General features: G+C 50.6%; 4 protein-coding genes across 5 annotated transcripts in view; 2 read left to right on the top strand and 2 right to left on the bottom strand.

Moving 5' to 3' along the window:
• Positions 1 to 437: 437 nt before the first annotated feature.
• Positions 438 to 5,028, bottom strand: JKAMP (JNK1/MAPK8 associated membrane protein; the record flags this gene model as incomplete). The annotated part of the gene is given in 7 exon segments (XM_082485755.1): positions 438 to 1,036; positions 1,340 to 1,416; positions 2,034 to 2,215; positions 2,667 to 2,873; positions 4,040 to 4,194; positions 4,796 to 4,948; positions 4,951 to 5,028. Coding segments are annotated over 7 exon segments (1,071 nt in total). The 3' UTR covers positions 438 to 817.
• Positions 5,029 to 5,376: 348 nt separating this feature from the next.
• On the top strand, positions 5,377 to 9,135 carry L3HYPDH (trans-L-3-hydroxyproline dehydratase; the record flags this gene model as incomplete). Its single annotated transcript, XM_082485441.1, has 5 exons — positions 5,377 to 5,914; positions 6,215 to 6,384; positions 6,720 to 6,842; positions 7,719 to 7,856; positions 8,649 to 9,135. The coding sequence occupies 5 exons, from the start codon at positions 5,377 to 5,379 to the stop codon at positions 8,772 to 8,774; spliced, it is 1,095 nt and encodes a 364-aa protein (XP_082341567.1). The 3' UTR covers positions 8,775 to 9,135.
• A 1,800-nt stretch (positions 9,136 to 10,935) lies between these two features.
• Positions 10,936 to 12,216, top strand: GPR135 (G protein-coupled receptor 135; the record flags this gene model as incomplete). The annotated part of the gene is made up of 1 exon (XM_082485370.1): positions 10,936 to 12,216. The coding sequence occupies one exon, from the start codon at positions 10,936 to 10,938 to the stop codon at positions 12,214 to 12,216; it is 1,281 nt and encodes a 426-aa protein (XP_082341496.1).
• A 14,080-nt stretch (positions 12,217 to 26,296) lies between these two features.
• Positions 26,297 to 27,665, bottom strand: part of DAAM1 (dishevelled associated activator of morphogenesis 1) — a gene marked incomplete at its 5' end in the record, with an annotated part of 58,231 nt that continues 56,862 nt past the window's right edge. For both annotated transcript variants that reach the window (XM_082485222.1, XM_082485223.1), the window contains 2 exons: positions 26,297 to 26,565; positions 27,013 to 27,183. In XM_082485222.1, coding sequence (XP_082341348.1) covers positions 26,356 to 26,565; positions 27,013 to 27,183 — 381 coding nt within the window. In that variant the 3' untranslated portion in view covers positions 26,297 to 26,355. The remainder of the gene's footprint in view (positions 26,566 to 27,012; positions 27,184 to 27,665) is intronic.

The following is a 27,665-nucleotide window of genomic DNA, read 5'->3' as shown; positions in this document are numbered from 1 at the left end:
AAGCACTCGGAGGAGGAAATGAAGATGACTGTGCTGAAAGGTGCAGAGGTGGCTTCACCGAAATGTAGCTAAACAGATGCTTCACAGGCTTACCAGCAGCAAGTGGTTTCCTGACAAAAGGTGTAAGCTATCAGGAAAAGAAAATCTTTAATCTGATCTTAGAGGGAAAATTATAGTCAAGGTATAGGAAAATGAATTTCACGGGAAGGCTACTACTGTTTAATCATCTCCAGAAAGAGGTACATGAAGTAAACAAAACAAACTATACTTTATAGTGAACTTTACAATGCATTTCCTCTCCTTCTCCCTAGCAGCCAGACTAAAGCATCACGAGGAAGAAATGAGGAGATCATCAACACATTTTATGATGACAAAAGGTTTTTTCCACTGGTAGGGGACAGAAGCTAGAGTATGTGATGAGAAAACCAAGCTCTATGTTATATTCAAGCTCCATTTGTTTTATTGAAATTCTACTGGAAAGCCGGCTCTATTGTTGTATTCAAACAACATCTAAGATACTGTATTAGGAAATAAACATATACAAGCAAAACAACGCTGTACCAGACTGTGTCACAAGTTTTTTATACAGATTCACAGTGAAAAATAGATACAAAGTCATTCCCTTTGATCTATACCAGATACTTATAAAGAATACAAAGTGCAGCTTTTTAATATTATACAGTTTCCTCAGAGGCGTTTCACCTAGAGGTCTTGTACATAAATAACTTCTTTTAAAACAGAAGTTTCCAAAGCGTAACAATCACTAAAATGGCTTAAATCGAGATCATTAGGACAGCATTGTTGGTGCGGGCTCCTTTTAATGTCCATTTCCACCTTCTGACAGTATGCGGGATGGCTCGGTGTACTTTGCTGTCAATAAGTAGAAGAGTGCAGGTGCAGGTACCAAGGCAAGCAGCGGCAGGTCCTGCTCAAGCTTATCCAGTTTGGAAATGGAGATGATTCCATAGGCATGAAGTAACCAGTGGCTGAAGAGGACAACAAGCCTTTTCTTCCTGACAAGAAGATCCTTGAAAGACTTGCAAAACAAACACAGCATCCTGTTAGCGTTCAGCCTGTGACCTACTACCTGATGTTTAAGAGATGTTACAGGTAGTGCACAGAGCCTGTATAAAGCCTTCTGGGTTTGAGCCCTTCCAGCACTGAACATAGTTTCTCAGTGCACCACAAGAAGGAAGTCGCACAGGAGCTTCCTCCAGCTAAGAGGAGGAGGAGTCATAAAGGAAGAGGCTTAAACGCAGAATGCACCACGGAGAAAAGGAAGAGACAAAGTGGTCTTGAGTATTTTGTGAGTTTTAACATAGGAAACATGTTTACCTACCTCCACTTCAGAAGCAGACATGTACACAGCCAGTGTAACCAAAGACAGCACCAGTATGATGTAAGGAAAGGCATAATCTAAAGGCAAACATTGAACGCATTAGCAGGAAAAAGAATGCATTACATACCTTTAAGCAGAGATAGTTTTTCCACATATAACCATGGGTGTGAAGTAAACTAAACTGCTATATACTTCCATCTTAGGTTTTCAAACTTTTTCTAATATTGCTAGGTAGACTTAACGTACGCTTAAATCACTAATTGAAAAAGGCAAATAATGAGAAAAGTAGTCAGGCTGAGTGGGGATTTTGTGGCATCTGTCCCTTTCACGTGACAAATATGCTGGAAGCTAAACCAAAAACAGCTGATCTCCCCAAACTTATACATTAACCCATCTCTGAAATCAAACTCTACCTTAGCAGAAAGTGGAATTAACTCCTTCTGAAGTCATTTCCCCTCATACCCTCCCTACTTCCTCTTTGGGAAAGGGACGGTCTCTGGCAGCACCAGCAGAGGCAAAGCACTGTTGGTGAGGAGCCTGGTTAGGACAGAGCTTTCAAGTAAGACTCCTCACAATAACCTTAAACAACATCCTTATTCTCAAAGCAAGAAGAGCGGCATGTCCCTTCCCTCCCACAAGTCATTTGTTAGTGTGTGTTTATAGGTACATTTATTAGTGTTAGGAGAGAACTCACAGAGCAGGCCTCCTCCAACAGCCTGAAGCACAGTGAGGATAGGGAAGAAGTACAGTGCTGCATAAATGCTTTTAAATCGATCAGACTTTCCTAAACCACAGGCAATTTTCTTAACCAGAAGAGGCCGAAGTAGCATCATTAATACAAGACAGAAAGCATAATATATAAACACAATGGTGTACCTGAAAAAAAAAAAAAAAAGATAAATTCCTTGAAACGTGCAGTTCTTTTTCTCCTGCAGACTCAACTCACATGCAGGGAATTTGGGGTTAGAGTCAGTCAAGTCTAAAGAGTTTACAACCAAAGGATGTAAACACAGAACAATGGGCTCACTTCTCCTCAAGGAAACAGTGAAGATGCAGCAAAGGGAAAAAAAAAAAAAAAAAAAGCCTTATGCTTCATAGCTAAATAGCCTGGACTACACCACCTTCTTTGGTGACTCAGAAAGTCACTAGGTGTTGCTAAGTGTTTCACACATAAAACAGCTCAATGCATGAAAGACTTCAGGTGATTGATACCCATTGATCTGAGTTATCGCTGAACACTTTTTGCAGCTTTGAGAAGAGGCACGGACAGAAACACACTTGTATAAAAGGAAGGGACAGAGAGGAGTACAAAAGCCTTTACACTCACAGGGGATAGACTGCTTCATGAGTGCAGTGCACTGTGGTGATGTAGTCGGGACTGGGATTATACAGCATTGTGTACCAGTCCGAAAGCTTCTTCACCTTGCAGGAGCGGATATGCAGAGAGCCAACAGGGTCACTGACAAGCAGTGTAACAATTGCTGCAATACTGCACTCGAACAAGGCAGTGACATGCTGCAACAACGCACTGGAACTGTGGAAGAAGAGAGAGAGATTTACTACTATTTTGCTAACACTATAGGAAATCTAAACGATGACTGGGAAGTGGAGGCCCGTGCAGTACAGAACCTCCTACAAAGTCAGTATTAACTGTGACCAAGGACAGGACAACTCTGCTTGAATAAAAAGTTAAGTATTTGAAGCTGAATGCAAAAACTAATTTAAAATCTCAGATGACTTAGGTGTAAAATGTGACTAAACAACATTCCAGCTTCTTAAATCACAGAATGGTCAGGGTTGGAAGGGATCTTTGGAGATCATCCAGTCCAATCCCTCTGCCAACGCAAGTTCACCTACAGCAGGTTGGACAGGAACGCATCCAGGTGGGTTTTGAGTATCTCCAGAGAAGATTTCTCTGCTTGCCACAGCATAAGCATCTTGTCAGGTGAGGGACAGCAATGCTCATGCTGTTGCAGTTTCAAAGAAAGCAGCAGCGAGGATAAGACACCACACACGTCAGAAGGGATAACATTATTACATACCATATAAACAAAATATTCAAAGCTGCAAGTCCTTGTTAAAGATGGTATATATTCATATATTAAACTCTCTCAGTCCCCTATGTTTTCAGTGTTTAGTACACTCCAGAGTCCTACTTCTTAAAAGTTCCGGTCTAGCACCTAATGGCCACATGCAGATGTGGTTCTAAACGCCTTTTGTACAGAACGTCCTTGATTGATACACTATGCTGACATAAAGGTTACATCAGCTATGCTATGTACCAGTGTACTTATTCGTAAAGATAAAACTCAAACCCATTCTCTTGTTGGACGTGTTCAGCACCACTGATTGAAGCCTCCGCAGGTGGTAGGTCTGGCCCATGAAAGAGGCGACGACACAACACACAGCTCCTGCCCGATACTGGGAAATTCAATCCAGCCCAAATCGCCAGATGGACTGGGCACCACATTAAAGAGACACAGACGATGTCCTGAGGGCAGTGACTGGCAAGAAGGATCTGCAGGACTCTTACCTTTGTGAATAAAACCCCCTCCAGCTGCCCAAAGCTTATGTGCTATCATATCAGCTCAACCAACAGCATGAACTGCTGGACAGTTCAATCCAGCATCTCAGATTGATCACTCATGGCTACAAGATTTCTGTTTTTAAATAACTTATCTGAAGAAGGGGTATACGAACCTCTTTTTTCCTGAATACCATTCGATAAAGAACCAGTGTAAAACCAGGGGAAGCATGGCCATGAAGCCAAGGTACAGCCAGTCATAGCGATCCGGAGATCCCATACATTCCCGGCAGATTTTGTTCTCATCAGTCCTTTGACCTCTAGGGCATACCTACAAAAAGCAGAGGCAGTATTTACAAAGCATCTGAGTCCCAATAACAAATCATCTGCAGTTCCTGGAAAAACAGCCTGAAGTAGTACTGGGGCAAGATTTCTCAGCAAGAGCCTTGCTCTCTCTAGCTCTTGCTTTTTGATATAAACAAAGCTGAAGCATGTTTAAAAGGCTTAATCCAAGACTCCCTTTTCCTCTCCTGCTGTCATGCCAACTCCCTTTCATCGCTAAGCTCAGAGTCTCTTGCTCCCCGTTCATTCCACCCACCCTGGACCCTGCTCTCACTTAGTCCACCAATAAAATCAGTGGGCTGAGTGATTTCAGTACAGCTCTCTGTACCACCCTGTCCTGTTTCAGCTTTTGCAGCCCCTCCACTCGGCTCCGGTTTAGGACTTCCCTGAGGGAACACTTCATTGAGCAGCTTCTGCTTTCGGTAAGGGACCTCTGCCCTCTCTGCAGCCCTCATCTCCACCTGCACCTCGCGGCTGGGCTGTGGGCTGCTGTACTGCTTACACATCAGTCTCAGGAGGGTCCGGCCCGCCCTGCCGATGCCGGGCCCATCCCCACTCCCCAGGCCGAACAGAGCCCGCGCCGCACTTACCCCGCAGTCCCCGTAGGTCTCCACGGAGCCGTTGACGGACAAGACGGTCCTGCCGCAGTACAGACCGAGGCAGGCAGGCTGGATGTCCACAGCTGCGGAGAGAGCGCAGCCCGCGTTATCGCGGCGCTCTGATCCGATCCGGCCCGCCCTGCCTCGCACACCGCGGCTCCCCCGCAGCCGAGAGGCACCGAGCGCCACCCCAGGCCCACTCCAGCTGCTGACAATCCCCCCATTCCCATTCCCATTCCCATTCCCATTCCCATTCCCATTCCCATCTTCAGCCCGGCACCGCCAGGCCCGGTGTCCCCTGCCCGGCCCGGCCCGTCCTACCGGAGCGGAACATCCCGGTAACCCGGCAACAAGCCCTCCGGCTCCGCGGAGCCACTTCCGTATACGCTACTTCCGCTTCCGACGCGGGGACAAGCTCCACCGCCTCGGGGGCGTGGTCTACCCGGGGGGCGTGGCCCATGGCAGAGGCGTGGCCTCGGTTAGGGGTGTGGCCTGGTATGGGGCGTGTCCTCGGACGGGGGCGAGCCCCGCGCCGTCCCCGCCCCGCCGGGGCGAGGGCGAGGGCGATGGCGATGGCGGCGGCGGAGGGCGGTGGTGGTGGTGCGGGACGGCGGCTACCGCCGCACTCGCCCTCGGGCTTGGTGCTGCAGACGGTGGAGATGCACACGGGCGGTGAGCCGCTGCGCATCATCCCACGACTGGCGGAGGCGGAGGAGGCGTCGTCGTCAGGGGCGATGTCGCTGCTGTCGCTACGGCGGGAGGTGGCGGCCACGCAGGACCACGTGAGGCGGGCGCTGGTGCATGAGCCGCGGGGCCACGCCGGCATGTATGGGGCTGTGGTGGTGGCCAGCGGGGCAGCTGCTGCTGGTGCCGACCTGGCGGCCCTCTTCCTGCATGGCGCTGGCTACAGCACCATGTGCGGCCATGCCGTCCTGGCCCTCGGCCGCTTCGCCCTCGACTACGGGCTGGTGGCGGCCCCCAGCTGCCCTGAGACCGCCGTCCGCCTGCGCTGCCCTTGTGGGCCTGTCACCGCCTTCGTGCCCTGGGACGGCCACCGCAGCGGCAACCCTGTCCGCTTCCACAGCGTGCCTGCCTTCGCCGCCGCCACCGGTGGGGACCGAGCCTGCCACACCACTTTTAGGGGGAGGGGGTGGTGGTGGCTATGCCAGGGTGAGGGCTGGCAGCATGGCTAAGGGGCATCTGGCAAATCCCTCCCCAATTCCGTTGTCCCGCAGAGGCTGGATGAGGCCGTTGGGGATGGTATAGGGCGTCACATCCCACTCTGGCATGGGAGCACTCAAGTTGTTGTCCCCATCTCCTCCTTGCATGCAGCCGGGTTCCCTGGCTCTGCCTGTGAGCCACTGCTCAGCAAGGTTTCCTCTCCTCACCACCCTCCCTTTCTCTGCCCAGACTTGGCCATCAACGTCCCTGGTCATGGGAAGGTGGTGGTTGACATCGGCTATGGTGGTACTTTCTACGCCTTCGTCAGCACTGAGCAGCTGGGCCTTGATGTCTGCTCTTCGAAGACCAGAGACCTTGTCAGTGCAGCCAGTGCGGTGACGAAAGCAGTGAAGAAACAGGTATGGCGGAGCACTGTGGTACCCCAGCACATTTCCTTTGGGGTGACTACAGCAGACCGAGGCCCTTTATTCCCCCGAGATGCTCAGGATGGGAGGGAGTCCCATCTTTCCAGCCCCATGTTGAATTTCAGAGTCCTCCTCCAGACTTACAAGGACATGAGAAGGAGGTTGCTTTCCTGCTGCTGTGTCCATCTCTGTTGCTGGAGAAGCAGAGGTGGAAACGCAGCAGTGTGGCCTCAGCCCCTTCCTCTGGTCTCTCGAGGAAGCTGTACTGAATGTACTGCTGACTGCTCAGCCGCTGTGTGCGTTGGTCAACCTGTCTGTGCTGTTCCCAGTTCAAGCTTCATCACCCTGAAAGCGAAGACCTGGCTTTCCTCTATGGCACCATACTGACGGATGGGAAAGATGCCTTCAGTGAGGAGCCCACCACCAACATCTGCGTGTTTGCAGATGAACAGGTACGGAAATGGGCTCTTCTCAGATACACAAGGCACCACCTTTTTCCCTTCTTACATACACTGCAGAGATGAGAGACGGTTCTGTTTCTTCTCATTTTGGGCAGTGAGCAATGCTTCAGCTGCAGTGATGTCTCTGAAGAGCTGAGTGTCACTGGACACACGCTGAATTAGTTCCTAATGACAGAAATACTTCTGCACATCTTAGATGGTGGTATTTAAAAAGTTCATACCCATGTCCCATAGGTATGGGATTTTCCAGGAGTCCAAGGGCTGAGGCGGGATCGCAGCATAGTGCGTGTCCCTGAAGTCCTAATCTAGGGAACAGTTGCTGGGGATGAACAGAGCAAGAGGGAAAAGAGGGGCTGTAAACTTCTGTCCTCATCTGCAGTGGGTAAGGTATCGCATAAATAGCAGGGGATGTTTTGCTAGGACTTCTTAGCAGCAAGGAGTGTGGAGCATTGGGATGGATCACCTCGGAAGCTCGCCAACACTGTGTTTTTGGAGATGTTAAAAACCAGGCTGGCCAGCAGCTCTCACAGTTCAGCACAAGGAGAACTGATCCCACCTTGACGCCTGAGAACGGGGAGGGTGGCCTCTGCCCCCCTCAGTCCTTTTGCTGCAATGCTGGGAAGCTTTCAAGTGCTCCCTAAATAGCCTCAATATTTATTAGATCATTCATCCCTAAAAGTTTGCCAAAGCTGATGACAATCCAGAAGTCCCCCGAACTTGCCTATTTTGTTTTCTCATTTGTGATGTATCTGTATTCTCCACAAAACCCTGGGCTCGAGGATGGCAAGGAGAACTGAGGGGAGCAATATTGTTTTCTATTAAAACCCAAAATACTAGAGCTGGTTCATCTTCTCTTCTTGAATGTAGGTCGACCGAAGTCCGACAGGTTCAGGTGTGACGGCTCGTATTGCCTTGCAGTACCATAAGGGACTCATCCAGATGAATCAGACCAGAAGCTTTCGGAGCAGCACCACGGGGTCCTTGTTCACCGGGAAGGCAGTGAAGGCAAGTCACTTGTGCTGGACTTTTCCCTCTGTCTTGAGGACTGCTGGAAAAGCACTGTTGCCTTGGCTCAGTGGAGAAGCAGAAAAGCCTTTCTGTACCTGGGGAAGGGCATATGGGAAGAGGGAGGTGCCTGGGGGTACTTGTCTTCCAACAAGCCTCATGCTTCAGGATTCTTTATTAGGGACGCAAGTAACAGTAAGACCTTGTTCTGCTGCGGGGCTTCCCTGCAAATCCTCTGTCAGCCACCAGGAAAGAACTGGGGTTGAGAAACATCTCCAGTGCTGATATGTATGAGTCAGTCTGGTCTGTTCTCAGTGGCAGCTAAGGGTGAACTCCTGGTTTAGTCCCCTCTTCCCTGCTCAAAGGCTGAGCGCGTTGTTTGGAGATGTAGAAGCTGGGTCTGTGCGTCCAGATTTCCAGGCCCAGCCCTGGCCCCATGGCATCTGGAAGCACATGGCTGTGAAGGTTTGGACAATGCCCCAGGGAGCTCTTGGTCTTTGGGTGCAAGCGGCCACCAGCTTGTTGGCCTCCTTAGAGGCCAACCCAAGCTGTGGCAGCGCAGGGGGCTCACGAGCTCAGAGCAGGGGCAGCAGCAGCTGTGCAGGTGTTGAGTGCGTGCAGGCAAGGTGAGGTGGCAAAAGAGCTGCTGCATACTTTGTGATGTACCTGGGCAGGGCAGAGCGCTTGGTGAGGAGTGTCTCTGCCTAAGTGACAGGTAGTGCTGGCATTTCGTGGGGTTGTGGGAGTGGAGAACCCCCTGTTGCCTCTGTCCTGATCCTAATCCCTCTGCAGGAAGCCAAGTTTGGGGACTACAATGCTGTCATTGTGGAAGTCTCGGGAGAAGCCTTTTACACTGGTACAGCCACCTTCACTGTTGAAGAGGAGGACCCACTGAAATACGGCTTCTTCTTCAAGTGACCCAAGCCATGGGGCAGTGGCAAAGTCTCACCGATGGTACTGGGCTTCTTCCACCCACGCACTTCTGTTCTGCTTCTCCGTACGGCTCGTTGCAATATGTCAGAGCAACAGGAACAGCCTTAGGTGGTGTGTCAGCATCTGCCGTGTTTCACGATAATGGGCAGTGTTCCCTTGTGATTAGCATATTGGGTGCAGTGTGATTAGCATATATGGGATGCTCTGAGAAGCCATAATCTTTTTCTTCTTTTTTTTTCAATAATTATTCTCAGAAAATGGACCTGATCTTGTAGAGCTTTCTTAAAATTTGTGTGCCTTCTCTGTGTCTGCAAATTACTAATTTCAAAGCCAGCTTCCTATTAAATGCTGGCTGAAGACACTGCCTTTCTCCTCTTGTTTTCACGCCTGGAGCTCATTTCCCGGACTGTGCCGAGGGTACCATGGCTGTTGGTTTGGATCACCTGCTCTGCCTCGATGCCTCCCGCTCGGGCGGCCGTGTTGCTCTGTCTTATGCCCCAGCTTCTCCGGTCTGCCCTGCTCAGGCCCGTCCAGACACCCCCTTCCTCGCTTCACCCCTGCCAGAGCCCTCCTGTGTCCAAGGGCCAGATGCAGGTTTTTGCTCAGAACTTCCTACTCTCTGCTCTGAGTGTCCATGCCAGGCTGCTTCCCTAAACCTTCCTGTCTTACTTATCTTGGACCTCTGGCTGCAGATCCCCTGTGGTTAACTTTCAACAAGAGCAGCAGTATTGGAAGGTCTGAGCCATTACGACCTTTGATTGCTAATTATTTACTCGTGATCTTGTCATCACGGGGGCAGCTTGCGCAGCAGAGTGCAGTCAACACGTGCTTTGCCAGTGTCCCTTGAGGGAGGATTGCGGCGGAAAAAAAACAAAGCAAGCCCTGGGCTGTAGGCGAGCATTTGCAGTGGCAGAAGCAGAGCTTCAGACCACCCGTGGCCTGTAATTTTCATGGTGTCTCTGGACAAAATGGCGTTCGTTTATTGAACGCACTTGTGGGAGCATGCCTCGTTAAAATGAGGCATGGAAATGAGAATGATCATCTCCCACTTGCTTCTGCAGCAGAAGGGAGCAAGTCATACTGGAGAGCTTGGAAAAGGTTGGCACAGAAAAGCCTGGGAGCAATTTCTTCTGTCAACTTGAAAATTGTAACTTTGGGATGGGAAGAAACAAAAATCCCCTCATTCAGAGAATGGTTGCGCTGCCAACAGAGGTTTTTTAGGCTGGCGTCTGGTGCTTTTGCTCCCAGCTTTCCTGTAACCCCCATGGATAAATTCCATGCAGCCTCTGGTCCAGGGGAGCAAGAAGTGACATGCTCATCCCCGGCGCTTGCAGGAGCAAACTCCTCGGCGTGTGTCTGGCTTCTGGGCATCTCCTTTGTGATCAGCCCCCAGCCTGGCTCCAGGGGAGGAGCTGGGGCAGCAAGTCACGAAGCTCAGCACAGAAAGGTTGGAAGCTTTTCAGCCATTAATTGGGTTGCAGCCTTCATTATCCATTCACTATCCCCATCCCTAAGAAATTTTTCATGTATGGGCAGGCAGCTCCAGCATGGCTGAGAGTGGGGGGACAGGGTCCTGCTGCCTGTGTGGGGGTCCCCGGCCTGACCCCTCAGCTTGTGGGACCCCAGCTGGGACAGCATGGGGGGTGGTCCTGGCCTCCATCAGAGTGTCTGAGGGGTGGCAGGCCCCTGCCCCTTCGTGATGGACTGCAGGGCCATGAGGGGAGAGGGGCCATGAGGGGAGAGGGGATGTGAGGGGAGAGGCGATGTGAGGGGAGAGGCGATGTGAGGGGCCCTGTGGGTAGAGAAGCCGTGAGGGGAGAGTGCTGTGAGGGCAGAGGGGCCGTAAGGGCAGAGGGGCTGTGGGGACCCGTCCCCGACTCCGGGATGGGGATGATGCCGGTGTGGGGTGAGGGGGGTTGTCCCTGTCCGCAGCCCAGCCGTGATGGCCGGGGACCCCGGCCCCGCTGTTCGGCTGTGGGGGCGCAGCTCCCCCGCCTCCGGGCGGCGGGGCGGGCGGGCCGGGCCGGGCCGGTTCCCCGGCAACGGCGGCCGGGCGACGTCAGCGTCTGGCGGGGCCGGCGGCCCGGGGCGGGCGGGGAGCGCGGCGGGCGGGCAGCGCCTCTGCAGCCGCGGCGCGGGCCGGGGCATGAGGCTGCGCATGGAGCCGGCGGCAGCCGAGCCGGGCAACCTCTCCCGCGGCGGCGGCAATGAGAGCGGCGGGGAGGCGGCGGCGGCGGGAGCGGCGGCGGGCTGGTCTGCGGCGGCGCTGGCCTCGCAGGCGCTGGCGCTGCTGCTCATCTTCGCCCTCTCGGCGCTGGGCAACGGGGCGGTGGTGCTGGTGATCGCCCGGCACCGGCAGCTCCGCACGGTCACCAACGCCTTCGTGCTGTCGCTGTCGCTGTCGGAGCTGCTGGGCGCCCTGCTCTGCCTGCCCCTGGCCTTCCTCAGCTTGCTCAGCCGCCCGCCCGGCGCCTGGCTCTTCGGGCAGCGCCTCTGCCTGGCCAGCGCCGCCCTCCATGCCGGGCTGGGCATCGCCGCCACCCTCACCATGGCCCTCCTCTCCTTCGACCGCTACTGCGCCATCGTCCGCCAGCCCCGACACAAGATGGGCCGCCGCCGCGCCGCCCAGCTCCTGGCCGCCGTCTGGCTGGCCGCCCTGGCCCTGGCCGGACCCTGGTATGGGCTGGCAGGCGAGGGGCGGCAGGAAGCCCGGCCCGGGGCCTACCGCTGTGTCTACGTGCTGCCCTGGGGCTCCTCCCGGCTGGGGCCACCCTATGGCGCAGCCCTCATCGTGCTCTGCTACCTCCTGCCCTTCGCCCTCATGTGCTTCTGCCACTACAACATCTGCCGGGCTGTGCGGCTGGCCGAGAGCCGCGTGCGGCCCCTCACCACTTACGGGCACTTGCTGCGGGCCTACGGGGAGATGCGCACGGCCACCACCGTCCTCATCATGATCGTCTCCATCATCTGCTGCTGGGGGCCCTACTGCATCTTGGGGCTGGCTGCAGCTGCTGGCCGCCTGCCCTTCTCGCCCACCATGGACGCCGTAGCCAGCGGGATGGCCTGGGCCAATGGCGCCATCAACCCCCTCATCTACGCCGCCCGCAACCCCAACATCTCCGTGCTGCTGCGGCGCAGCCGTGAGGGCGGCTACAGGACTAGGAACAACGTGGCAGCCTACCTCTCAGTCCCAGGCCGCCAGCTGGAGCCCCGGAGCCAGGCTGACCATGTCCGGGAGCGCTATGTCAACCGGCACAGTGGACCCCCGGGCAGTGCCCCATCCTCCTCCAGCCCGGCGAGCGGGGGAGAGGTGGCCATGTGGGCCTGCAAGAACCCTGCTGTACTCTTCTGTCGGGATGGGCAACCAGACACCATCTCTGAGGCCGCATTGCAGACCAAGGCGGACACTGTCGACACCAGCCTCTGAAGGGGTGGGGGTCTGGGATGAAGGCACTGGGCCCCATGGCTGTCTCCCTGAGGAAGTGTGTGGGAGCCCTGGCGCTTGGAGCCCTTTGCAGCCAGACTACCAGGAAACTGGAGAAGTGGGACTGCATGAGCCATAGCGTGGTTTCTTCTCCATTGTGTGAGCTCTGCTTTGGCGACCCAGTCTGCGAGCAGCAAGAGCTCCACAGGGGAAGGAAGCGCCCCTTTCCTTTTCAGCAGGCCTGATGCACTGGTGGCAGCCGCCGTGCTCAGCCAGCACAAGAGCTTGACTGCAAGAAGAAATAGCATTTGCTCCAGTCTTGCAGAAAGTGCCACAGGGAAGCTGAGAGACAGACACACAACTACAGCCTGAACTGACTGACTGTGTGAGCTGTTTGTTAAGTGCCAAAAAGCAATTGAAAGCTGAGCACTGGCAGCTGGAAGACACTCTGAAAACACCACACTGTGAAAACCGCATCATGACAGGAAAATGTTGCTTTAACCCATTATATGTGGAAGTGCTGATAGTCAGAAAGTCATAGATGGTAGAACAGGCTAAAAAGTGATCTATTAAGGAAAAAGGTGTGGGGGGTAGACTGTAGTATCACTGAGTTTGTGCACAAGGTGTACGTTTTCTTTATGAGCTCATCTGAAGTCTCTCACATCTCTTTAACCATGTTTAGAGGAGCCATGCCAGAGAGGTGAGTATCTGAAAGGGGAGGTAAAGCAATACCATACGCTGTTTGTGTGCTCTTAAGCATGTGAAAATGTGTACATGCAGAGAATGGATATTGTTGTATTGATGGCAGCAATCCATCTGGTGTATAATACTTAAAAAACAGCTCTGTTTGCCATTGATAAAAAGGAAAAAATAACACAATGGAAGTGAGACTGCACAGCATAAATTCCTATGAATTTATCAGTATAATTTTTTTTTTGTCCAGAGGCCTAAAGCCTTAAATTAGTACTTTGAATCTGAAACAGAGATTGGGCCTTCCTTTACCTTTGCCCGAGTTTAAATGTGAAAGACAGGCAGTGTTTTTCCTTGTACAGGCTTTAAAAATACAATGTTACTGTTTTACTGGCTTTTTCAACTGTTTGTGATCCAAGTGAACATACTATCATTATTTTGTAAGTGAGAGAAGAAATAAATTGTCTTTTATGCAGGAGATGAAAGTGTCTCGGCCTGGCATCATTCTCAGCCCGGCCTTGAGAAGGGAACTTCTGTAAAAAATTGCCAGATGAATGATAGTAGAGAGAGACCTAATTGTTAATGAAATTTTAATGCAGCTGTTTTTCATGCTGTGAACATTACTGTAATTTTCTTCTGTGATGCTCTTGGGGTCCATGAGGCAAAGATTTGACCCTTGATTACTTCTCAGCACTGATACTTTGCCCTGCAGATTTTGCAAGTTGGGCAGTGTATTCATACCGTTTCAGAGAGCTGTACAGAAAACCCACAGCTTTTCACAGAAGCTGTTTGACAGCAACTGAACACTAGTGACTTGTTAGAACGCTAGGACAGGAATTTCTTGCATACCTGCCCTTCCGCAAAGCCAAAGAGCTGGTTGTGAATGATGAGATTAGATTTAACTCTTACCTAGGTAGCTAGCAGGTGGTAACAAGGAGATTGGTGTGGGCTAATTTGCCATCTATAGCACTATGGTGTTTGAACAGCTTGAAGAGCTTTTGCCTGAGTTCCACTGGTCACTGAATCTTATATTATCTGTGGAAAACTTTAACTGTGATCCAGGAGATGGCAAAGAAAACCCTCAGGGTTCTGCCTTCCAGAAGGGATGTTTCTTCCTAAGTCGTAGCCACAGTCCTTAGAGTAAGTTCCAGTGCTCTGTAATGCCGGGAGGACATAAGCAAGGAAAACTCCAAGCTCAATACTCATCAGCCTTGCGTAGTATAGACAGCAGGCAAAGGCAGACTGCTTGTGGTTCATGTACCGCCTGCAGAGCAGCACCCTAACTGATCCTCTGGCCATGGTACAGCTAGCATGTTTGGCGTGTAACCTTACTGTGGTATGAAGTCTGTGTTGTAGGAGAAAGGATGTCACTGTTTTTAGCCTGGCCCCTCTGCAGCTCTGAAGCAGAGCCTGCACTTTGATCAGAAGTGATCATTTAGAGCCTCCCTGTCTTTAGCACCACACAGATTTACAGGGTAGGGTGTTTTTTTTGCACTTTTTGTATGCCAGAAGAGCTTTCTTTGCCAATTGGAACAAACCTGGTCAGAGTAGATGAACTAAGGGCTAGTTCTTGGGTTGAGAAAACAAGGAAGATGAAGGTCCAGCACCGCTATGCCTGACTCGTGGCTTGTCTTTCAGTGCTGTCTATGGCTGCACTGATCATGTGGCAGAAAGGCCCTGAAAAGGGTGGTCCTGCTCCCCTTGGTGCTCAGCTCTGGCCACTTTCCCAGTGCCCACCACCCCTGCTGACTCTCTCTAACCAGCTCAGGCACTAAACAACAGAAAACCGCCGACTGCCTCTTTTGCATGCTGGTTTAGTTTTCTACTGATTTAGTGCCCTGACCAGGGCACTGATTTAGGCCAGATAAGCATCCTTGTGACAGTTGCTTCTGGCAAGGGCAGGACGTGGGATGCCAGGACTGAGATCGACCACAAAGCATCACAGGAGCTGCACCAGGAGTGAACTAACATGGCTTTCTAGGAAGGTGGTAGTGAAGCTGGAACAACACAGATTTCAATGTATTTTAACAAGCACTGGCCGGTGCCTGTACATTAGTCTTGTATGTGAAGAGCTGAATGAGGGCAGCTGGCTGTGGTCTTTCAGCCGTCACAAATTAGCACTTTTCTGTTAAACACTAACTTGGGCTGTAGCAAGGGGAGATTCTTGACAGGATCCTTGTTGACGTGGACCTGCTGCAGCTGCAATAGAGAGCCAGCCTGTGTTTTAAAGCTGTGCCTGTCCTGTATTCCTCATAATCATAGAATCATTTAGGTTGGAAAAGACCTTTAAGATCACGCAGTCCAACTGTAAACCTAACACTGCCAACTCCAACACTAAACCATGCCCCTAATTGCCACATATACACATCTTCTAAATGCCTCCAGGGATGGGGACTCAACCACTTCCCTGGGCAGCCTGTTCCAATGTTTGATAACCCTAACAGTGAAAATTTTTTTCCTAATATCCAACCTAAACCTCCCCTGGTGCAACTTGAGGATGTTTTCTTTTGTCCTATCACTTGTTACTTCAGAAAAGAGACCGATACCTACCTCGCCACAACCTCCTTTCAGGTAGTTGTAGAGAGTGATAAGGTCCCCCTGTAAGCCTCCGTTTCTCCAGGCTAAACAACCCCAGATCCTTCAGCTGCTCCTCATACCACAGCACAGGTGAGCAAGTCAGTTACACGGGTCTCTACAGCCACATTTTTAAAAGTATGTTTTAAAAAATACTACCAAAGAGTGAAGTGTTCTTAAATAAACCACAAACAGCAGAAAGAGAGGGACAAGCAAACACATACAACACACGCCAAAGGCTGCACGCTGCCTGCCAAAACAGTACTTGAAATGCTGTTGTGTCCCAGCTGCACTGAAGGTTGCTGCCTCTCACCAACAGTGCAGAGTGGGTGAGAAGGTCTTGGCCATGCTAGCACACAAGCCAGCGTGTCAGTCTGTCCTTGTACCTGACAATAGCTCCATGTGTTCATCCAGGAGAAGGAGACCTGAGGTTTACCTCACTGTTTTACCCTCACTCTGAAAATTCTTGTCTATGGTCACAGCTGCTTCTTCCTGGGTAAGAAAACATTGTAGGAGGTGGCTCCAGGCCAAACCTTTATGGGGACATCAGCTCCACACCTCTTACAAGCTCATGCTGGTGTCACCCTACTTAGAGATCCCCTTTCTGTGGGCTGAAAGAGAACTCAGAAAGCAGCAAGACACTGAGGTTTTAGGTGCTGCAAAACTAGCTTTGAGGCTCCAACCCTCCAGCCATGGCTCTCCTATACTTCTTTCCTTCTTCCTCCCTAGAGGTGAGTCTGGATGCAAGGCAAACTGCAGTCTCATTTGTACAAGGGATCTGCAAAGGATGTTGGGATACTTTTTTGCATCCCAATTCAAGATTCATGTGGGTTATTCAGTGCGGAATGTTCAGCATAAAAGAGAGAGCAGTTCACATGATTTGAAGACTAGTTCAGCCCTGGATACCAGTGACAACATTAGTCAAAGCCAAATTAAAAATTAGTTCTTGGGGCTCTTTAGTCCTGTGATTACTTTCCAGCATACTTACTCTCAATTTAAGAGTGCCATACTATCTAGTAATGATACACATGCCACTGATATAACTAATGCATTATATATTAGAAGAAAACATTAAGTCTTGATGAATGACAAGCATTTTAGAAGGCACTGTTCCAATTGAAGTCAATGGTAGTTTTACCGTTGTTGTAATCATCAGATTCATTCAAGTCTTTATTTTCCACTCCCTTCCTAATCTCTGGATGAAGTCTCGATTCAAAGCAAATGCTTTGTGCATAACTTTTATGAAGTATGACCAAGTAGCAGTTTATAAGTGACAGCCTGATGGGGCTGTAATAGCTGACGATAATCACTAGAACCAGAACAGCTCATGCGAGTGAGATCCACTGTCCCTGCTTCTCTTTCAGCAGCGGTGTTGGCTTGCGCATCCAGTAGATGCCAGCAGAGGTCTGAGTAGCCAGCACAGCCTTTCCACTAATGATCCTAAGAAAAAACTCCTCCTGTTAATGGGATCGACCACTCTGCCTTCAGGACTGCCGTGTCCCAGATAAAAGCATTCAGAGCAAAGGTTGCGGCCAATGCAGTGCAAACCCTATGTGTACCTCTCTGAAACCTGGTTTGAAAGATGGATTCAGTAGTCATCATTAAACTCAACACATGCTGCTCTTTGGAAGGTTTGTCATAGAGGCTGAAATGAATAATTTGGAAAGCACATCAGAAAAGAGGCATTTTGTGCGACAGTGGCTAACGTGTGTGCTGCGCATTGTCCAGAGCCATGAAAGCTGCAGCCTGGGTGCCTGGTGAGATCAGTCCTGATGCTGGCAGGGTGCTTAAGTTCAGCAGCAGAGATGCCTCTTCCCCTCTAGCTGCGTTTGTATTTTTATATGGTGGCTCTGATTATTAATAAATGAGTGCACCTCTAGATCTGCTTGCAAAGCATTACACAGGCACAAGGTAGTAACTAAGTGCCAGTCCCAAATCCCTGCAGGAATTGTCACCAGCAATGGGATCCAGGCTTGGGTGACCCCATGCCCAGCTGTACTGTGCTGCTTTCCTGCTGCAAGCTGTGAGCTTGCCAGGACCGGTGGTGTGAGTCCCAGTGGCTTCACTTGGGCTGGATGCGGAGAGGACAAGCGCTACCCATACCATGGCCAGCCCACTTGCTGTTCCCAATTTGAAAGGAGCAATGGTGCTACTGCTGGCAGCACACAGCCTGAGTCTTGAAGCATCTACGTTCACCCCAGTAGAAGTGCCTGGGGAACAGCTCTGGTTTTCTAGGTATTTTTTCCTAGGAAATCACCACTGTGAGAAGCAGGAGGAAAAGTGACGTGGAGAGACAGACTGCAAATCCTTCTCAGTGGCACAGAATGGATGAGTCACTGGGGAAATCAAAGTGAAAGTAGCACAAACCCCAGGGCACAACACCAGGGCCTGCATTAGTCTGGCTGGAGAGTGATGGATGATCTGCTCAGCCAAGAATACCCCAGGAGGCTGTAACCAAAGCCAGAGGAGGTTTGGCAAGGGAGGACTCAAAGGCAAGGGGAATACTGGCACAACATGATGTGCACTGGGAGTCAGATCCAGCACTGGATTCACTTGCAAACACCCCTCATCATCAAGGAAGTTGTGCCAGAAGAAAGGCAGGTGGTGACACCTTCCAGCATTTCTGTCCCAGGGAGGTGGCAGTGCCGCACCAAGTGGCCCCCGGGCCAGGCTGGCGTGTCTGCACAGCCCTGCCCTGCATCCTGTCCCCATCACCGTGGGCATCACCGCTCTAGGCTCAGCTTCACACACCAGTTCTTGCTCAGGGGTGGGTTTTTGGCTGACCCTTAAACCCAGGCTCTCCTAGTGCAAGCTGTAGTAGCCACAACTGAAGAACAGTCCGTGTGTTTTCTGCAGAGATCGTTGCGCTCATCTTGCCACCCCAACCAGAGGGATCATGCTGGTACTTGCTGCTCAGGCAACAATTGAGCCCCGAAGCCTTGCTTGAGCTGCTCGTACTGGGTGAAGCAGCACACCAACAAGCCCACAGGCTTCTGGGGTGATCATGAAAGATGAGCTGGTTCCAGCTATGATTCAGCAGAGGAAGTAAATTCACTCTGAGAGGGGCCATTTGTTGTTTGTGCTATTATTTCTTGTCTTGCTGGCACTGAGCGCCTCCAGGTTCAGCTGGTTTCAAAAAGGCAAGCACTGGCAGAAGCCCACAAAACTGATTGAGGAACAATTTCCAAATACTGGATCCTTAATTTTATGCATCCATTATCCTTGGGTTTATAAACTATTTTCAACCTTACCTTTTCCATAAATAGTCAGCTCAAAAAATAGTAAACAAGGGAGCATCTAGAGAGATCCATAAACTGAAAAGAGTTTTCTTTAAAGCTTTGCTCTGAAAAGAGGATTGCACCTTTTCTCAGAGGGGTTTTTATTGTTGTGTGCACTGAGGAGTTAAAGGCATTTGCAAACCGCACTGCTTCACAGGTTACCTGCTTTCCCGTCAGGCATGGGGATACCCTCTCCTTGCAGAAAGTTGCATCTGGGGGGACTTGGGGGAGGTCACTTCGAAAGATGGCACTCCTCAGTTCCCAGGGTGGATATCAGGAGTGGAAATATTCAGTACTGCCCTTCCACATCTGGAGGAACATCTGTTTCTCCCAGGGGCCAGAGCAAATCTGGCTGAAGGCAGCGGGAATCTCCACATGCTTCAGCCAGCAGTACTGATGCACAGGCTTAAACACTTAGGTTTGTGCTCGGGGGCTTAACCAGAAGGCTTCACTGAAGCGTGCACACTCAGTGTAGGCAGTAATTGTCCTCAGGTTGGGACTGTGCGTGGGAGCTGGGTTGGCTCCTAGGTGAGGCTGACAGGTAGCACTGGGCTAGCCCACCCCACCCCAACCCAACCCAGCAGAGCGCAGCTGGGGAGATGCTGGTGCTGTGGCTGGTGAGGAATGAAACCCTCTGGATAAGTCCTACAAACTAAAAACCCTCAGGGTCGTAGATGTGGACAAAAGCTGTAAGATAAATTTCTCTTAAATCGCTCACCCAGCTATTCCCTCACAACCACATAAATGTAATTTGCTTACCCGACCCAAAAACATACCCTGAACTAATCTCAGCATCAGGGAAAAAAAAATGCTCTGGGTAACCAGGTCACTTATTTCTCCAGTGAAATGTAATGTGCCGCAGCACTTGTGCTCCTCCCTGACCTGCGCCTGTGGCTGCTGTGCTCAGTCTGGTGCATTTTACAGAACATTTGGTAATATACCGTCCCTGAGGTCACATCAAGTTTTGAATACAGCATCTGAATTGTGGATTCTTTCTGGAAAATGTAACTCGAATAGCAATCACCTCTGCTCTTAAATTGAAAAGATTTGCCATAGAAACTAGGTCTTGTCTGAGTGCTTCACACTCTGATTTCACAGTAAAAAAAAGGTCTCGGGCAGTGATCGGGAGCCGGGCAAAGCACAGGGCTGGGGCTTCCTCACCTTCCCTTGAGTGTAGGGTGTTCTCTGCACAGAGCTTGGCAAAGTAAACCTGTGTGAATGTGCACAAACACAAATTCCAGCAGGTAGAAAAACTCCCGGTACCCTGCAGCGCCCAAAGCCCAGGTAAAGCCATGGGCATCGTCCCAGCCCGGCTTTGCTTACGGCAGCATCCCGGAAAGCCAGAGGGATGGGTTAGGCAGCAGGAGCATAGCTATGTTTGGCTGTCCTGTGTCCTCCAGACTTGCTGTCATGGATAATCCTGGTTTAGGGCAGTTCTACTTGCTGTGCCCAAATACACAGGGCATGTGTCCTACCCCTCCTGCAGAGCCATGGCTGAACTGAGAGCAAATGTTGCAATATGGACGGGTAAAGAAAGTCATGGAAAAATGACAATTCCAGGACCTATCTTCACAGAGCTGCCCTGGGGATTGGGAATCTCCACCTTAACGTCAAGTTCATGCAACATGACAGCAGAGTGCAAGGAAAGATGGGTTCTTAGCAAGAGGAGCCTGCACAAAGGCTCCCAACCCAGATCCCAGCATCGGGACAAGTCCTGGGGGGGACTGTAGTGGAGCGGAGCGCTCTACAGTTTCAAAAAGCAATGGAGGTAATTTTGTGGCCTTCAGATGTCCCATGAAAGCATTTTGCATTAGTTTATCTTACACATACATGCATTTGTGTTCCCTGCATGTGCACACACAGACACACATACACAGGGTGCACCAACCTGAAGCTCAGGCAGTGCTGAAAGTCGCAGCGAAGCTCCATGTGATGGCCTTTGGCTATTTGACTCGAATTATGATGGACAGAATTAACATTATCCCTCCTCAATTACGTTGGGGGAAACTTAAATACAAAATTTAGCATTTTGACTGTTTCACAGCCAAAGAGCACTGAACTTTTCAGACCACAGTAGAGAACTGTCAGAGGAAAGGAAGAGGCAGGACTGATTTTATACTCAAGACAGATCTAAAACCGTGAAGTCCAGAAAGTGCCAGCAGATGGTGGTGCTGCCTTTCCTGAGGCTCTGTTGGGGCTCGGCAGCACAAGCTCCTGGCTTTCTCCCTGGCCCACCTGCCCACACTCATCAAGCCTGGTTTAAGGCTAAAAATAATATCAAATGCTCAGAGGTTTCAGGTAAGAGCATCTCTGATTAAAACGGAGAACTCTCCTTCTCACATGCATTTATTGCAGGACCCTGAGCAAGGCCGGGGAGAGAGCTCACAGGAGAGATGTCTGCAGGGTTTGCTGCAGGGGAGGGGACGGGGATGGGGATGGGGACAGGGATGGTGCTTGCTCAGCCTCCCTTCTGCATCCCTCAGCCTTTGTGTCCATCCTCCAGAAGCACAGCTCAAAGGGCAAATTCACCCCACAGCACAGGCTGGTACAGAAATAGCTGGGTGCTTTTTATGGGGTTTTATTGATGCGCTGGTCTCTGCATCGAGGGATGAGCCTGTTCCTGGGGTGTTCCAGCAGCGCCAGCCCTGCACAGGGGCCGCAGGTGTGGTGATCGGGCTGTGTGAGATCATCACGTTGGCCAAAGTGCAATTTTACCCCAGAACGTCTGCTTGAGCTGCACAGGCAGTGGCAATGGGGACAGAGCTAGGTCCAGCCGCAACATAGGTGGGAGCAGGACAGGAAACATTCCCACTTTTCTGACCCTTTCTTGAGGGTCTCCAGGAGGGATGTCAAAGCCCGACAGATCCACTGGTCCCATTGTACCCTCCCTTGGGAGTAAATAGATATTTTTGGACATGAAGTCCAGCAAGCTCCTGCTGATCCTGCACCCTGCGACCCCTTGCCAGTGGCACCAAAGTGACAGTGCTGGCAGTGCGGATGGGAGCCCAGTTTCTCCCTGTCAAGCTGTGTCTGCCCTACTTGCCGAGTTTTGCATGCAATGCCGTGTCTGTATCAGGTCATCGCCCCAAACTCTTGACTCATCTTTTCCAGGCTGGGGCGTGATGCCAAGGATAACAGGTTGAGTGCATGAGATGACACCCAACACTCTTCGCTCCGGCGGGACTCCCAGTCGCCCCAGCCTTCGGCAACGGGGAAAGCCGCTGGGTTGGAGCACAGCACAGTCAAGGCTGGCTCAGCAGGTTTGGTGCCACCAATGCGGGTGGCCCCATTGGGAAATTCCTCCAGGAGCACCATGCCCGACGGCTCCCCTGGCACCAGCGGGTCTGGGCAGGTTTGGCCCATTTGGGACACCCTCCTCATGGCTTTAACTGGAGGGAGCAGCCAGGATTTGGGGCACAAAAGCCCTTTTTCAGGTGAAAACCCAGCTGGCCAGCCCACTGGTGGACATGAGCTCCTGGTGGCATAGCCTCACACAGCACAGCTGTGCCAGTCCAGCAGAACACCCACCCAGTCCCCTTTCCTCTGCAATGACAAACGTCATATCTCAAATTTATGGCCTCAAGCCATAGTCGCTGCTATTTCAGCCCTGATGAAGGGTTTGCAGGATAGGAAGCTTGCACGATACTAGGCTTTTTTTTTCTCCTCAAATATCTTGATTGAATAAAAAGCTATGCCATGTCCTTGCTCACATCTCCCACTGCCACCCTCTCTCCATCCTGGGAACCATCCTGTGTCACACACACTGGCGTGGCCCAGGAAACCTGCAATCTGCCATTAACCAGAATTTCACATCCTTGTTGGGTTGTAGGGTTTGGCCAGCTTGTTCACATCCATTTACGGACGCACCCCAGAGCACCCCCGTGCTGGGGACACTGGGATTTATGAAGGGAAGAGCAGCCGAAGCCATTCCCCTTTTGCTCAGGTCCTTTATGCTACACAGCCCACGCAGCTTTCAGGTGGCAGCAGCTGCCCACCCACCCACCTGACCACCGGGCACTGCGATGGCAGCCATCCTCTTCATCACCATCCCGTGCTCTCTGCCAGCCCAAATCTGACAACGCTGGGTCATAGATATGTATCTCCCAGCCATGAGATATAAATAGGAGAAAGCTGCGTATCTGCCAGCCTGATGCTGGGTGGGATCACACCAAAGGAGGCCCCACCAGCATGCAGAGGGATGTGTTAAGGCACCCCATCTGTGCTGGCTCGGTGCCCGCTTATTGGTTATACTGGGGAAAGACCTGATCCAAAGGGGAAGCCTATGGGTCTGGCTTTGATGCAGGTGCTGCTGTCGCTGCAGACAGTGGGATCTGGGGGTGTTGGGTGCTGCAAAGGTCACTCAATGCAAAGAGCATTGGAAAAAGAAGGAAAATAACACAGAGCCCAGATGGCAAGGGCTGCGGGAAAGGCAACGGTGAGCGTGAATAGGCCAATAGGGTCTGGGCTACTGCCAAGAAAACATCTCGGGTGTATCTAGACAGGCTTGCTAGAGGCACATTGGCCAGCCCAGCCAGCGCTGGCCTGGCTCCGACAGCTGGAGAAAGGATGATCTGATCCTGTGATGCAAAACCAGTGGCTGCCTCAACACAGGCTCCTAGAAAAGCCGGTCACTGAGGTGGGAACAGGCAACAGCAACAACGCAGCGGGGAGGAATGAATGGGGCTGCTAACCAGGAGGTGTTTCAGAGCCCACAAGCAGGCGACCATGAGGATGCTGAGAGCCAGGAGGGTGGAAAAGCCCCAAAGCGCCTAAAACCCGGCACGCAGGAAAGCGGAGAAGGAGGGTTATCAGCCAAACCCAGCAATGACTGCAAATACACCCGAAAAAGAGCAACCCGCAGAGGGCTTTTTATTCAAGACCTGTCTCAATCCCCAAATACCTTTCCTCCCCCCCCCCAAAAAAAAAATAACTTGCAGCTCTGCCATGTACACTCACCGAAATCGTTTTTCTTTATTGCATATTGCCGTCTTAGAAAATGTACAGTCTCATAACATTACACAGCATTTCCCACTAGCTAAGACTACTAACATCCTTGCGCCTAACAGACTACCTTGGTCACTACGAAGCTAATAAGGTCCAAGACATATACTTCAGTTTACAAATTATTACGGAATTTTTTTTTTTCCTTTTTGGCATTATTAAAAAAAAAAAAAAATCATCTTTAAAATACACACCCAAGAGAAAAGAGTGGCTACTTACACCAGCACCAATCTAAAAGTAGTTTTCAACAATGGCACATGGAATTACCTGCACACAGCCTTTGTATTTATTTATAGAGATATAATTTTTTTTTCTTTTTTTTTTTTTTTTGAAAGAAAACAAAGAAATGGCAAACTCAGCCTGATAATGAGGCTGTTGTAAAACAATTAAAAAAACCCAACAACCAGGTTTGGAAGGGCAAGAGGAAATCCGTCAGGAAAGGTCCTGATGTGGCACTGGGGTCGCGGAGGCAGGAGCCGGGGGTGGGTGCTGGCGGCCGAGCCCCGCACGCAGGGACACCGGGAGGCGATCGCCCTTTCCGACTCCCACCGCCTTTCAAATTACACACGCGTGACCAACCATTCCTTAAACCATCAGAGGCCAGACTTTTTTTCTTTTTTAACCTTTTTTTTCCTTCTTTTTTTCTTTTGTATTTCAAATTCCCCCCGAAGTCCATTCCCTCAATTCTATCAGCCCCATTTTTTCAGCCATAAATAAAAAATATAAATAGAGGCACTTTAGTTAAGGAATAGTATTATCATTACCTTTTGTCTTTATTTCCCCCTCCTTCTTAAAGCAAAGTGCTTAACTCCACCTTTGAACATAATCTGCAGGTTTTGCAGCTGCTTGGATGCGAGGTGCTGGACTTTTTTGCGCTTACCTGCTTTATTTATTACTGCTTTAAATGCTACTCAGAAAGTCTTTTTTTTTTTCTTTTTCTTTTTTTTTTTTTTAATCTACAGTGCGTCAAAAGTTGCAATGAAGAAAAGAACAAAACGGTAAAACCACAGCTCTTGACAACTCTGGTTAAAGAGAGATTTCACAGCTTTCACTCAGCACGCAGACCCCACGGCCTTCAGGTGCTTAGAACCATATTTTTTTATACAAATTAGTTTAAACAGCACTTTTGCTATACAGTACATATAGTTAACTGACATCCCATACCCCACCAGTAATACCGATTATCTGACAAAAAAAAAAAAAAAACAAACGACAAACCAACCTTATTTCAAATAGTGTTAATATCTAGTGCAACAGGGACAAACTCATCTCTCCACAGGAAAAAGAACAAACAAACAAACAAAAAAAAAGGATCACAAAAGTATTGGTGGTATAAAAAGGTTTTGTTTTGTTTTCTTAAAAAACACACCACAAATAAATAAAAGTAAAAAGTAACAGTCCTCTATATACTCAGCATAATTTAAGAATAGAAATGTTAATATGTTAATGGTGGTTACTTTTTATTCTCCAATTCTTAATTTTCTAAATCTTTAAATTATTACTCCCTGAGAGCTTTGAATTATTTTTATTATTTTTTTTTGTCTTTTTTTGGACTGACATTTGACAGGTAGTTCTGCTTACAAATTTGCAATGACAACGAACGGCAAACCAGTTGAAAAAGGACCTGGCTAAGAGGCGAGCGTTTCTTGGCATCGCTGCTTCTGTGTGTCCGATAAAGAAAAGAGAAAAGAAGGTGGGTGAAAGCCGGTGGGTTTCGCACCAGCCCCTTTGTACATCAGAGACCATTGGTCCTGACCCACCTTTACAGAGGATACAGTTTGTCCCATTGAACAGAAAGCAAGAATAAAAATTACAATGCAAAAGTTTATGCTCTTCGTCTCCTCCGAGAACCGACCTTTCCCACCATCTTGGGCCAGAAAACGTTACGAAAGTATAAATACATCTGTATGGCATTAAAGCGATAAGCACTTTGGGGTAAACTTTTTCCTTTAGCAAGGTGGCGGTAAGAGAAAAAAAGAGCGTTTCCCAAGGATGACAGGAAGAGCATTGCCGGGAGTGCCCACAGCGCCGAGCTCGGGAACCAGCGCGAAAGCACGGATGTGCGTGGTTTTTGGAATAATCACGACGACGAGAAAAAAAAACACAAACAAACCCAGATAAAGTTCAGTCAACTTTGTTTTTTTCTTTTCGTCTTTAAACCGCTTGGCTTGTGCGCAAGGCGTCCCCCGCAAACAGCCCGGGGGGGGGTCCCAGCAGGACAGCGGTGGGGAGCGGCTTCCCATTGCCTTTGGGGGCCGCAGGGACTGCCGGTGTCTCTGGGTTGGGTCCTCTCTTGCTCCGCAGACGCGGCATTGTGCTTGTGCATGGGGAGAACTACTTTTCGGAGGCAGTTGGAGGGGAGGAGGTGGCGCTGGCACCCATCAAGGTGGGCTGCCCAAGCACCTCCATCCACACCCCCGACCTGACTATATACACAGTATATACACACACACACTCACCTGCGGGGAGACAGGGTGTGCCACTGTTCCGCTTTGAATCGCAAGGCAGTATCATGGGAATAACCCCCGCCCCCCCGCCACTTCAAAAAGACTAACCCGCATTTTTTTTGTTGGGTTTTGTTGTCGCCGTTGTTTGTTTTTCAGAAGTTCAGCTTGGTGATGGGCCTCTCACGGCCGCTGTCGGCCAGCTGGTTGGCGATGCGCTTGCGGTTGCGCTTCAGCTTGGAGAGGTCCTTGTCGAACACTTCACCTGAGCGCAGGGCTGAGACGAGGTCGTCAAACTCGCCGCCTTCCTCCCCGCTCTCCTTTGCCTTCCTCGCCTTGCGCTCCCGCTCCCGCTGCTCCTTCAGCTACACGCCGCAGTGGAGGGGGAGAAAGGAGACATCTCACTCTCGTGCAGGTGATTGTGGGGGTGCCCAACACACACGTGGTGACCCCCAAACCCCTGAAACAAGAGAGGTTTCCCACCCCGGTGCTTAGCATGGGAGAGCTGGTCAGGGTTCTTGATACAAGCCATGGCCTGAGGTCCAATGCCCCATGGCTGCTGCTGGTGGGTCACAGCAGCCCACAGGCAGCACCAGCTCTGCTGCACATTTTAGCTCCAAGATCTCACTAACCCAAGGTCATTAGTTAATTAAGCAATCAACAGTGAAAAGCCAGTAGGTCTAAGAGCACAGAAGCTCCTTGTCCAGTCTTCAGTGCTCCCTGTGCTACCATGGCCACCATGGGACAGCATGGCACGGCTGCCATCCCCCAGTGCCCCGGGGGTGCTGCCAGACTCGCTGATGCCCACTCACCTGTGCCTCCATGCGTGCCCGGCGCTCTTCCTCCTCCTTTCTCCTCCTCATGTTCTCGTTCTCCTGCTTGGCCTCGGTCACAGCTTGAAGGAACTGGTCAAAGATGCCAAAGAATTCATCAGGCTGCATTTTGTCCGTGTCTTCTCCAAAGTACTTCACAGCCTTGGAAAACTGGGAGAGAGAAGACAGGGGTCCATCAGTCTTGGAGACCCCCAATGCACCAGTGAAACCCCCTATGGGAAGCCTTGGACCTGATGGAGCAGAGAGAAATGCTTCCAGCAGCCACGGTGGAGAGCAGGGCTTTGCTTCATCAAGCCTTGACTTAAACATGAAATAAATCATCTGACATTATACCTGCTGCCCTGCAAGAGCCGACCTGGATTGCTCCTGAGCCCCTTCTCCTAAAACATCCCCCACACAGCCCTTCTCGCCTCTGGCTCTGCCGAACCTCTCCCTGCCCCAGCTCGACTTTATTAACTAAGCAGCAGTAAAAACAAGGAAGCAAAATATTGTGGGACAGAAGACTGAAGACATAAAACTAATAGTAAACACGGCAGGGGAAGGGAGACTCGTACTTTTAAGTTTTTCTTTGAAGTATTTTTGGGGTATTATTTATCATTGCCACATGCTCTGCTATTGAAACCAAATGTGTT

This window comes from Vanellus vanellus (assembly GCF_965231255.1).
Source record: "Vanellus vanellus genome assembly, chromosome: 6".
NCBI classification, from domain to species: domain Eukaryota; kingdom Metazoa; phylum Chordata; class Aves; order Charadriiformes; family Charadriidae; genus Vanellus; species Vanellus vanellus.
The sequence above is the reverse complement of the archived record's forward strand: the minus strand, read 5'-3'. Positions and strand labels throughout refer to the sequence as shown.